The following is a 12,225-nucleotide window of genomic DNA, read 5'->3' on the forward strand; positions in this document are numbered from 1 at the left end:
TTAGTAGTTAGTGGTTGCTCCCCAGAGGGCCTTAATTTACCTTACTTAAGGGGTAAATTAACCCACTGATTATATTATGTTATGCCATTTAAGGGGCCACTGGTACCATCTGCAATGTCATAATGATTACAGCTTGCATCCAGCTTGTAATTTCTCTTTACAATGGCAGTGATAGTGACAGGGAGCTCCTATAGGATTGTGTTTTACATACATACCCAGCAAGTAAAACATGATAATGATTATTGGTGTTTGGTGATGTTTTACTATCGTCTATATGTTCTCTGTCAGTGTCATCTGTTGTTGATATTCTGTTGCTTATAATCAATTGTAATGAAGTTGTCCTTATAAAGACGTCTGCCTTATGGACTCTGACACCTCGTTGCCTGTCTGCCAGCATGGCCCCAGTTAACACACTGTCTCTAAATAAGCCAGTAACATCTGCTAATAAAGCTCTGCTAATGAGTGTCCTTGTTTAGACTTATAATGAGCAATCATTAAGATCCCTCTTTCAGGCTCTCCTTCCTGCAAGGCTTGCAACTCGAGCAATTAGTCAGCTTCCATCGTAAAGCTTTTAAGCTTTAACACTCGGGTGCATTGAAATTTTATGAGGTCTTTGGGCGACCATCAGTTTTTCTTTGTGGCGTAGCCAAGTCATTCTTTTTTATCAGTTATGTGATCTCTGTTTAGTGTAGAAGCAGAGTGCAGACCAACTACTTATCTTTGAAGTATTGCATATGCAGGTGGCCTGATTCATCTGCTATCATTTGTTATCTTAAAGAGATCATTACTTTCCAATTAAAGTCTGTGGCTGTACACCAGGTGATCAGTCAGTTTCCTTGGAAATGCTGTATATTGTTGAATGTCATGTTTTCATCATTCGTTTATTTAATCTACTGAACATCCATCCATCCATTATCTGTGACTGCTTATCCTATTTGGGTTGCGGGGAGGCTGGAGCCTATCCCAGCTGTCTTCGGGTGAGAGGCAGGGTACACTCTGAATAGGTCTCCACTCTATCTCAGGGCCACAAAGAGACATACACAGACAGACATCATTACATTCACACCTGCAGGCAAATTTTAGATTATCTGTTGTGTTTTTATTTTTTACCCTCTATGTATATTTACCCTTTTTATACATTCTCATTTAAGTTATACATTTCTGTTCAGTCACATCCCATTTTTTCCTTTTCTATCTTGTGGTAGGTCTTTTCACGCTCCGGGTCCCTAAAGAAACATCTGGAGAGCACTTTGAAGGCCTTCAGATGCTGACAAGTCTCCTTGCCCCTAAAGGTTCCCGTTCAGCTAAACCATTGATACAAGACATGAGCGCAGGTGAGTGCTATTTATCTATCCATGTGACTAGTTTGTCATTATTGTGTTTGAAACAATGAATAACAAAAAATAGCAAAGAAAGGTGGAATCAGTCATAACTGCTTTATATTTCAGAAGCATGCAGTCAAAGTATAGGAGAAGATGAAGTGGAAGATGAGGAAGAATTTGATTGGCAGGTTGAGCAGGAGGTGTACAAAGAGAGGTCTGAAGAGGAGCTGAGTACGCTGCAGAAATATGGCTTTGGAAATCTGAGGTGTGGAGTGTTTGCCAGATTACAGGTGAGATTCATGAATAAAGACGAACATGAATCGGCAAAGCTGCTAAATAGACTTTTTTTTTTTTTTTTAAATACAAAGTTTTATGTGATTGGTTTTAGGATTAAATGCTTTCTAAACAGGAGGAACTTAGTGATGTGATTGATATCAAGAACCCAGAAGGTACCACAGCAACAGAAAGGAGACGAGCACGACTGGAAGCAGAGGCGTCAGCTTTCTCTCCTGACCATTATCTGTGAGTTCATTATTTAAAAGAACAACCTAAGAACTACTTTTGTTTCTATGCTATTTTGCCTGGTAACAGCTACATGCCATTGCAGGGCTGATTTCTTTGAGGATGATGAGATAAAAGGGCTGCTGAAGTTTAGACCATGGTGGACAAAGCTAAGTCCTTCAACAGAACAAGAAGGTGAAGCTGGTGAGTTTAAAATGTTCTGCATATTGAAACATGAATTATATAAAGCTTTATATAGCAATCTCAGGTTTGGCTGTGTAGAAGATGGAAGAACATATTTCAATTTCTTTTTTTTTCAAAAGAAGGTGCATTTTGAAGAAAATATAAAACATTACCTAAGTAAATGTGCCATTACCATAATGTACTGTGAAAGTACAAGTCCTGCATTCATGCTACCTAGCTACAGATGTATCCGCAGCAAAATGTACTTAAAGTATCAGTAAAGTGAAAGTACTCACTCTGTAAAAATGTCCCCTGATATATTATTTTCAGGCTGACATTGGAGCATTGGCTTTGAAAAAAAATAACAGATGCTGCATTAAAGTGCCAAGTTTTATTATTAAATCATCATTAAGTTGAATAGCTCTATGTCAAAATTGGAGATATCTGTCTTTTTAAACATGGTGCTGAAATTGCAAGGATTCAAAAGTACTTAAACACAACTGAAATATCTGAATGGAGAATGGTGGAGCTCACTGTCATCATGAGGGAAAAAAAGAGGTGACCATGTAAAAGAAGAATATAGTGCACAGGCTAAAATATAGCTAATAGGTATTTGGTTTGCTAAAAATCAACATTTGGATTCCAAAAAGCAGGTGCACATAAAAAGTAGAAAAATGCAATAACCTGTATATGCTAAGGATGAGCAGAAAATAATTTGCATTGGGGAGAAAAACTCATTTCATGGTCTGCCTTCATGCAGTATAGCGTGAGGGCTATACTATATTTATTACCTTATTGGACAAAGTGCTTTACAATGTTGCTTGATTGCCGCTTTACCTCCTGAGCCAAAGTTGCCCTCAAACAACAAAAACAGAGCGGCCAGAGTTCTGAAACAAAGCTTAATGTACTGCAAAAAAAATCAACAAAAATCAACATCTGCCAACATGACAGAAAGAGGGAACTGTAAAGGAACAAGTCATGACCCCAAGCAACACCTCATCTGTCAGATGTTGTGGTGTGTTGGACATGTATGGCTGCCAATGAAACTGGGGTTTATTGATGATTTCCCCACTGTTGGAAGCAACAGTTTTAACGCTGAGGTGTACTGGGGCATTCTGTGTGCTCAGGCTCAGACAAATGCTGTAGAACTCACTGGATGACATTTCATCATTCAGCAGGACAATGATCCTAAACATAGAGCCAAAGCAGCCAGAGTTGGTTGTTCCGGGTGAAGAAGTGGATTTGTTAAACCTCTTTAAAGAGTCTCAAGATAAACCTGAGATGCCATGACATAATAAATTGTCTGACAAGGAAGACAAAAGTTCATATATCTTTTTTTTTTTTAATTCTTTTTTCATATACAATATAAAAAATAAATACTTTCTATTCATTCATCTTTATTAATGTAGGAAACATCTGAAAAAGCAGGGTTATCCAAGTCTACAAGTTCCGTGGTTTGAGCAAGCCGATGACATCACCTGAACTGAAAAAACTCCTTTTAATGATGTCATCTGGAGGTGATTTCAGCCAGAAGCAGAGAGATATTTTAGCCAAGGCAGGCAGCATTTGAATGCATTCATAAACAAAAATAGTTTAGCAGTGCAGAAATATTACACTCTAAACCTTTTTTGAGCAATTCATCAGTCTTCTGACCAGAGAGTTTTCTATATTTTTCATTTATGCTTGATTTCTAAAGTGGTGAGCAGAGTATAGCAAAGCGTACCAGAGCAGAGCCAGTGAGGGATGAGCGGAGTGGATTGATTTAGAGCCTCAAGCTAGCACTAGCTAAAGTTGCCTTTTGTAGAGTAGGTAAAATGCTAATTTAGAGAGTAATTAGTTACAAGTATCGATTAAATGTGCTTTAGGGTTAGGGGTGAATTTTTTGATTTAACACAGAACAAGTTGCTTATAAATGTGAAGGATTTTGACATTTTTGAACTATTAAATGTGACCAGCAAAGTAGTAACTAAGGGCTTCCAGAAGGTGGCATGGAATTGGAAAAACTGAGAGGACAGTCATGCATTGTTTGTTATCATATAAATGAATTACAATGCTCTTCTTGGCCATTGTACTTTTCCCGATAGTACAATACCAAAACTTCCACTAATAGTGTTGTGAGACGAAATACTGTGTATGGAGAGTTATAAATGGGAGTGTGTATGCTGGGCTTTATGTCTGCCAGGCACTGACATTGTTCTCTGACAATATGCGAATCCCCAAAGGACACATGAGTGTTTTCACTGCCCTCTTTCTAGAGGAAGATCAGAGCTCAGTCAGATTGCTACAGTCCCTGCCAAACAGCCTCAGGGCTCCTCAACAGGAAAACACTTGCCATTATGAGAGATTGGATTTTGACCTTTCCTAGTCACTGTATCTCTCTGCCCCCCGTTGACCAATTTAATCAACCAGTTGAGCTAGAATGTGACAACTCAAAAAAAAAAAAAAGCTTTTTTCCTTTTTGTTGTAGCAATCAGATGCCATCCATTTCAAATCAGTGGCTCATTTACTTAGATTGAGACATGCGGCTCGTTGGCTGCAGCCTCCTACATTCATTTCTCAGTTCAGCGGCATGCACAGAAGCGATAGCTTGTGAAGTCTCTGCATTGCCAGAGACAATTTAACTGTGCCACCCAGCTTCTCCAACAACCCGCTAATTCCAGCACTTGCACTGCTTAGGCAGGCGCATGGCTCACAGCCACAGCTTATGTGTACTGCATGGGTGTTGTACGCTTGGGAGAGGATTTAGATTAAACAGATAGCATTATCGCAGGTCGCATTTCCACCGGCACACGTCCCAATTGCTGAGGAGCAGCCATCAGTCAGCAATGCAAAGGCCATTAGCTGCAGCCTTAAGTTTACCCTCCGAAGAACATTACAGTTCCCGGCATCCCCACCGGCTCCCTCGCCTAGTTCTGCATTCTGAGACGGAGTGCCTCAGTGGGGAGCTCAGGCGGAGATAAATGGGCCAAATTAAACTTAATGGCTTGATTGACAGGTCGATTGCATTAGCCCCAGCTGAGTGTGAAGAATGGTGTCGGTCAGTAGATTTAAGCGGCTTGACGTCAAATCTTGAAAGCATGCTCTTGATTTTAACTGTTAGTCGTATATTTAAAATGGCAAACTAGAGCTGCACTGTATAGCCTTTTTGTTTTTTTGCCCCCTCCTCTCACTTCTGCTAAGTCTGATATATATGTCACCTGACAGATGGATGCAGACACAAGTGCTAATGAAGCAGAAGCTGGCTCCTTTGTGTTCTCCGGTGTCAGGGCCAGCATACTGACAGGCCGCAGCTGTCCTCCGGACGCCTTTATTCACACACTGGTCCAGGCTAAATGATCCTGACAGTTGGTTTCTCTTTACCTGCTGCACTGTGTTATGGCTGACTTTGGAAATCTGACCTTTGACCAAGTCAGACAGCCTTCTGTTGTTTTAGGCTATCAGAGTTTACACTTTGAGCAGGCTATGTAGTAAATGTCCCTTTGATTTGCACTTGACATGATTACAGATCCTCAATGTGCACCGTATCCAACCATCCAAGGTCATTTCTTGACCTCTACCATATTTGAAAATCTGGGAGTGTTTTCCAACCCTCAGCAGTATTTTTGACAAAGCATATTTACTCCATGCCATCAGGCCATCTGGACCTGTAGAGAGCAGTAACGAGCCAGGCCGCCGTTCCAACTGGAGGAATTAGGTCAGGAATTAATTTGCAATCAGCAGAAGCCCTCATATACTGTGCGCTAATGCCCACTAGAATTGATTGACTCCAAAGAAAATGGAAATGAATGAATGTGGTGGTGAGTAAATCTATCAGGTCTGCTCACCTCACTTCACTTGTTTAGCTGTGGTATTAATGGAAAATATAACCGTGTCATAAGGTCCGCTGGCTCTAACTTGGAAAAGACTGGACTGTTTCTATTTAGCATTTAGTTATTATGATTTTTTTTTTCATCATAAAGTCTGTGTGTGTTATGCACCATCTTTCCTCAGGACGATGGCAAGTGTATCTGCTAAAATCTCTGGGATCATTTTTGTGTGAAATATGATCCATGATCCACATTTGTTTTATATCAAAATTTGTATAGCAGATACATCCTTGATCTTATATGTTTATGCTTTAAAGGTCTGTACATTCTGGCATTTGTGTACTGAATGTGTGTTTGAGGGACAGCAGGTGCACCCTTTCTTGCACATCTGTTGCTTGTGAGGAGTCAGTGTGTTAAATGTTACATTTCCACCCATTTTGCCAAGCTGCGTGTCTCTGCGTGTGTTTGAAACAGGGTGTGTGCAGATGCAGCTGCATGTGTGTCTTTACATCTGTCTGTGTGTGTGTTCTGCTCGGCTGTGCTCTCCCACTGCAGCTGCACTGACGAGGGACTCAGGTAGAGCCTGCAGGGAGCTAAACCCTGACGTAATGCAGCAGGAATCTCCAGCTCAGCAAAGCCAAGCTCCCACTGCAGCCAGAGAGATTGTTCCTAAACCCTGTGCGTGTGTATAACTATATTGAGTCGGCCCGTGTGTGTGTGTATTTGTGTATTTTCTCCAGCCAATACACACTGTCTTGCTCATCGGGGGCTGAGTGCAGGGACTCTCCTCTCCATATGCAGAGAGAACAATTGCTTTCAGCTGTTCTATAAGCGGCTGTGAGAGAATAAAAAACAGTTGCATTACAGCATGTTCCTGCAGACATTCAGCAAGCCTCTCAATACACAGCGATGCGGATAGCTTAAATGGGATTGAAGTCTGATTGTGTCACCCCATTAGGCTTGTCACTGATCCCCATTAAGCAGACGTCTCTTTCAAAAGGCAACAGTTAGTGATTTTACACAAAGCAGGGAAGCAGAGATTTGAGGTAATTTCACACGATGAAGCTCTACATTTTCTTAATACAAAGCTGTTCAGCTGTTGACACATGTAACTGGGATTGGATTCTTTCATTTGGCATATTTTATTGTTGGACCTTTTTCTCTGTATCACTACTGCTCTTCATCAACTTCAGTAACTTACAAAAAGGCCCTTTTGCTATTGCTGCAGAATAGTAGTAGTAGTAGCCAGCAATAGAAAACTGGTTTTGCTGATGTAAAACAGTGTGAACCATGTGAAGTAGTGACTCACTGGAAAAAATGTGAATACTGAAAAACTGAAACTAATTTTGATATCACAGTTACGGTGCGAAAAAAAAATGTGTGTCTACATCAGCAGGATTCCTTGCATTGTGTGGTTCAAGAGAAACAATTCAGAATATTTGAGTGGTAAAAAAACTCAAACTGTCAAACTGTCTTATTCTTTGTATTTCAGTCATGATGCCACCTCCACCATGCTTCACAGATGAACTTGCTTAGTTGGGATAATGAGCAGATTACTTCTTCCTTCACACGTTGACCTTTCTCTCACTTTAGCAGAGGTCAGGCTCAGTCTCATCAGTCCATAAGGCTTTTTGTTCCGGAGCTTGTGTGGCTTGTCACAGTACTTTTTTGAAATTAGCCTTGTTTCTTTTGATTCTTACTGTTGATAAAATTTGCATCTTGAAGTTTTCTTTAAATGGAGGATTGTGATACCTTCATCCTTGCTTTTTGGAGGTTGTTGGTGTTGTCAATGTTGTTTTAGGGTTCTTCTTAACAGCTCTAGCTATGCAGCTGTCCTGAGCTACTTTTGACCAGCTTTTTGTGAGTATGTTGCAGTACAACAGTGGTTTCTTTAGGGGTGTCCCCACCCCAAACCTGATTCATCAAGGTATCCCTATAATTAACTTTTTTTTTTTTTTAAATTTAGCTTATTGATCTTTTTAATTTTTTTTATCATTGGCTTCAATGTTTCCACACCACAGTTAGTAACAATTACATGTAGGTGCACAAAATAAAACAAGCAAGACCTTCTCCAATGAGAAATATCCAGCATATGTGGTCCTGATCAATTAGGTTACAGGCATTATTGTTATTATTATTGTTCTTATGATCCGTTGTGGCGACCCTGAACTCACAGGATAAGGACAAAAAATACATAAATAAATAAATAATAATTTTTATGCATTCTTTCTTTTCTCTTTAGCCTATTGTAGCTTTAGAAAAGTTACTGATTATTCATCAGTTTTTGAGACCACTCCGAACTTGAGATTTTGTTGCTCCCCCTGCTCCCGCTGTAATTCGAACACTACATCAATAACGGCCATAATTTCACACATGTTATGTGATGATAAAGATACAGAAAAGCGTGCCATAAGCAGATGTCACATTACTTTAGTCCGTAATAAAGTTTGTAGATAACCTTGGGCTGCAGTATTTTCAGTACTTAAGAGGGAAAATGGTGAGAAGAGATCAATTCAGCTTGAACTTTAAAGAGAAAGAAAACAGATGCATCATCTCTCAGGTTGATTTAAGGCACTTTACTGTTTTAACATTTGTATCTGTAGAATTTGCAATGTGCTGATATTTAGAAAAGAACATGCTTCTATATCACAATCAGCATGATCTACTTTAAAAAATTAAGGTTACTCTTTGCATTAGATTATTATGTAGTTCAAGCAAAACTAGTCTTTGTATTTACTACTTACATTTCCATATGTAGAAAATACTTTTTGCTTGTAAAGTCTACTTAATTCAAGCGTTTCCCTACTTTATTGATTTGTGTGTGTTCTACTTAACATTAAGAGTCTCAAATATGTATTTTTATGTCAATTTTGTTTATTGAAACATACAAAGTACCTAATTTTTTTTAAGTTTTCATATTACTTATTTGAAATGGGACCTACTTTGTTTTTTTTAAATGTGGTAGGAGTAGCATGACATGAAATTGGGAGAACTTGAGAAAATGCTGTTTAAAATAAACAACTGCAAATCTTCTAAGACAGAAAATAGTATAACTATCTTCATTGTCATCTGTATGGCTTTTATGCTTGCAAGATGACATTCAGATGATGAACCTTACAGAATGTTTTTGGTTCACATCCTCATCCTTGCACAGGGTTCTCAGTCCTGACATAAGCACAGCGTTCTCAGTTGTGTTTAGGTAATCTCTAAAAACATTAAGGAATTGTTACGGAATAAAAGCACAATGTCTTGTGTTCAAAACAAATGCAGATTAACTTCTAACTTAGGTATTTTTAAGTAAATGTACAAACGATTATTTATTGTACAAAAATTATACAAAAATTAAATTATGCGACATTTGGATCATCTCAGAATTTTTGTTTTCAGTGTAGTCACAATTCAGGAATTTGTAAGGGCGCCACTGTTTGTAGAGATAAAAAAAAATATTGAACCATCTGGCACAATCAGATTTTCCATATTTGACTTAAAAATTTGGTCTTTCTGATTATGGTATGACTGATGAAGCATAGTTCATTTTGAGGTCTCTGTTAAATAACAACATATCCACACATATGAATTGTGGTGTTTTGTAGGAAATTTATTTTCTTTTTGTCACACACAAAGTCTTTAGTTAATAAACACAAAAATGCACCCACCCAAACACACAAACGCAAACACTCACACTAAAGTCACAGGTTCCCAGAAAACGAGCAATTATGACAAGAATTTGTGGGAATCTCTGAGAAAGAAAAGGGTGCATTTTCAGATTTAGTCAGTTCATTACCCGATTAAAGATGTAGAACATGAAATCAAGCTATTAAGCCCCTTTATCACACTAGTTCTAGGATAAAACATTGTGCCCTTGTGACAACCATGCTTAAAAGATTGTGGTTTAGTGTAGAGGACATCTTGCTTCACAAGTGTATTTGTTCAAGGAAGTGTATGCAACCATCTAACAACCACCACCACCACCACACCTTTCACACCCACTACTGGTCTCATTTGCATCTCTAATTGCAGCTCTGTGTCTCCGACCTTTTAAAAAACACACCAGACCAAGACTTCTGGTATATTGAAATGACACATCTAACGGTAAAATGTTTCTTCTCTTGCAGCTGTATCATTCACCGATGACGAGAAAGAGCAGATGAGAAAATTCAGCAACCACTCCTACCTACTAGATAAGACGTCTCGTTACCAAGTGTGGCTCAGCCTTGTGGACATCCTGCTGGCATATTCCTACGAAGTGCGCTCCACAGAGGGAGAGCACAATGTGAGTGAGCTTGTGTGTGTATGTGTGCAGAGACGACTCCTCCTGAGCAGCACTTAGCCTTGGATGACAAAGCTCTATATCCTCAAATCCTTTAGACCCCCTTCTATTTTATTCAGAGCCTTAAGAGATTACCAGCAGATCCAAAAGCTCAGTCTAGGCCTCTTTGTGTCATTCCTCTGAGGTAGCTGTAGAAAGACAAGGTGAGCAAGGCAGATTTCATTGTTAAAAACACTACACAGCCTGTGTGAGTTAAATAGTAGAGGTGTTGGATACAGCAGAATGTTTGATTAAAGCTCAAAATCTATATGTGAATATTTCCATTTTGATATTGGAATCTGATCAGCTGCTCTCCTGCTTTCGTTGCAGGTGGAGTCACCGTGGACAATCAGAAAGCTTAGCGGGACTCTCTGCTGGCTGGAGGTGAGTCCGTTAACTGCAAAAGGAAATAAGTCGTGCCAGAGTAAACAGTTTCTTATCATTTCTCAATTTACTCATAGCTTTTACTTTTTTTAATTTTGTTTGAATCAACCTGTCACAAATTGTGCGTGACTGCAGTTCAGATGTCAGATTAGCTTAGCTGACTGTTTATCCATAGAGAGCTCAGAGCAAGTAACTATATGTTCTTTGCGCTTCTCTTACTTTACCTGTCTCTCTATCTCATTGGTTCTACAGTGGCAGATGTGATAAATCTCACCTTTTCATGGACGTACAATTTTGAAGTTTAATACTTTGTCCCCTGTAGTGGTCAGTCTGCAAAGATTTTCGTTTTAAATAAGCTGGGACCCAGAGAAGGCAGCAGCTCGATCTTGTTAATATTTTTTATAGTATTCCATAGTACAGCTTTAACTTAAATTTGTGGATGCAGCTAAAAAACTGTGCTCATTGACAATGGTTTACAGAGTCCTTTTTGAGCCCATTCAGTGATTTCCAATAGACAATCACACCTGTTTTTAATGCAGTGCTGCCCTGAGGGCTAATACCATAACCATTCAGCACTGGGTTTTGGCCTTACAACAGAAGAGGACATTTAAAAAATGTTGTGTCAGACTGCCACACCAGTATTTTTAGATAATTGTCTGGATATTTGCCTTCACACTGATATACCACAACAGGGGGAAACAGTTAGATCTCTTCCATCCCCTGGGGCTTATGATGGTTGTGGTTGAAGTGGTTGAAAGGATACATGGTTGTGACAGACTAATCACAGTTATTCCGTTTGCTCACAGCTCATTACACCTTTGTTCTCTTCCTTCCTGCTTTCCATTATTGCTTCTATAGTATTTCTGTCTAGTCAAACCCAAAATTCTCAGTGTTACACTGTTCATTTTTAGATGGCTACAAATGAAATTGTGGTTTAATCGCTCAACCCTGATTACATTGATAGGATCACAGTTTCATTTTTCAATTATATAGCATAAACAACAACGATTTTCTGATCTGTTATTATGTTACAAGAAGCAGGTTTACTGAGTAATCTGTATTTTTTAGCTGAGTAAAACTTGGTGTATTTTTTTTTGTTCTTGTTCCAGATGTGAGAAGGGTTTTGTCTTTTACTCAGCAAAGTTATCCAGATTACTCAGTAAATCTGGTTCTTGGAAAAGGCCCTACAGTGTGAGAAAAGTGCAGTATCACACGGGTGTTCAAATTTTTATCAACATATTTTACTATAGAATTTTGAATGTGTGAATTGGCAAGTATGGCCTTTCTGTCTGTTCTGCAACACCAGAGGTATGTTTTTATATTTCTCTAGGAGGCGTAGTGTGGGGGTTAAAATTGTAACAGGAAACAATAAAACACATTAGCAACAATTGCCTTATGCATTGCCTTAGGGAGGGGTACCCCTTCCACATTATTGCCAATAAAGCTGAAAAAGCCCCGCTTCATAGCTGTGACTTTTATCCAGCTATATCCAGGTTAGATCTAGAATTTAGCATTAATGCCTGACATCAATGCATCTCATGCAAGGCAAGGGGTTAACATGAGGCCCACCTTAGAAACATAACCCACAGTGTCTGATCCTCCCTTGAGCATCCATTATTAACTGTTGATGGCACCCTGTAATATTGGCTTTTAAATTATTTCTTTGCACACTTCTTTGTTTGCTGAGGGAGAGTGATTGTACAATAAAAGAGTGCACAGG

General features: G+C 39.1%; 1 protein-coding gene across 4 annotated transcripts in view; it reads left to right on the forward strand.

Annotated features, from left to right (window-relative positions):
- The window catches only part of shq1 (SHQ1, H/ACA ribonucleoprotein assembly factor), a 47,813-nt gene that overhangs the window by 3,377 nt on the left and 32,211 nt on the right, over positions 1–12,225 (forward strand). For all 4 annotated transcript variants that reach the window (XM_067504667.1, XM_067504670.1, XM_067504671.1 and 1 more), the window contains 6 exons: positions 1,206–1,334; positions 1,449–1,612; positions 1,732–1,844; positions 1,930–2,027; positions 9,928–10,085; positions 10,452–10,505. In XM_067504667.1, the coding sequence (XP_067360768.1) occupies positions 1,206–1,334; positions 1,449–1,612; positions 1,732–1,844; positions 1,930–2,027; positions 9,928–10,085; positions 10,452–10,505 (716 nt within the window). The remainder of the gene's footprint in view (positions 1–1,205; positions 1,335–1,448; positions 1,613–1,731; positions 1,845–1,929; positions 2,028–9,927; positions 10,086–10,451; positions 10,506–12,225) is intronic.

Source organism: Channa argus, chromosome 5 (genome assembly GCF_033026475.1).
Source record: "Channa argus isolate prfri chromosome 5, Channa argus male v1.0, whole genome shotgun sequence".
NCBI lineage: Eukaryota > Metazoa > Chordata > Actinopteri > Anabantiformes > Channidae > Channa > Channa argus.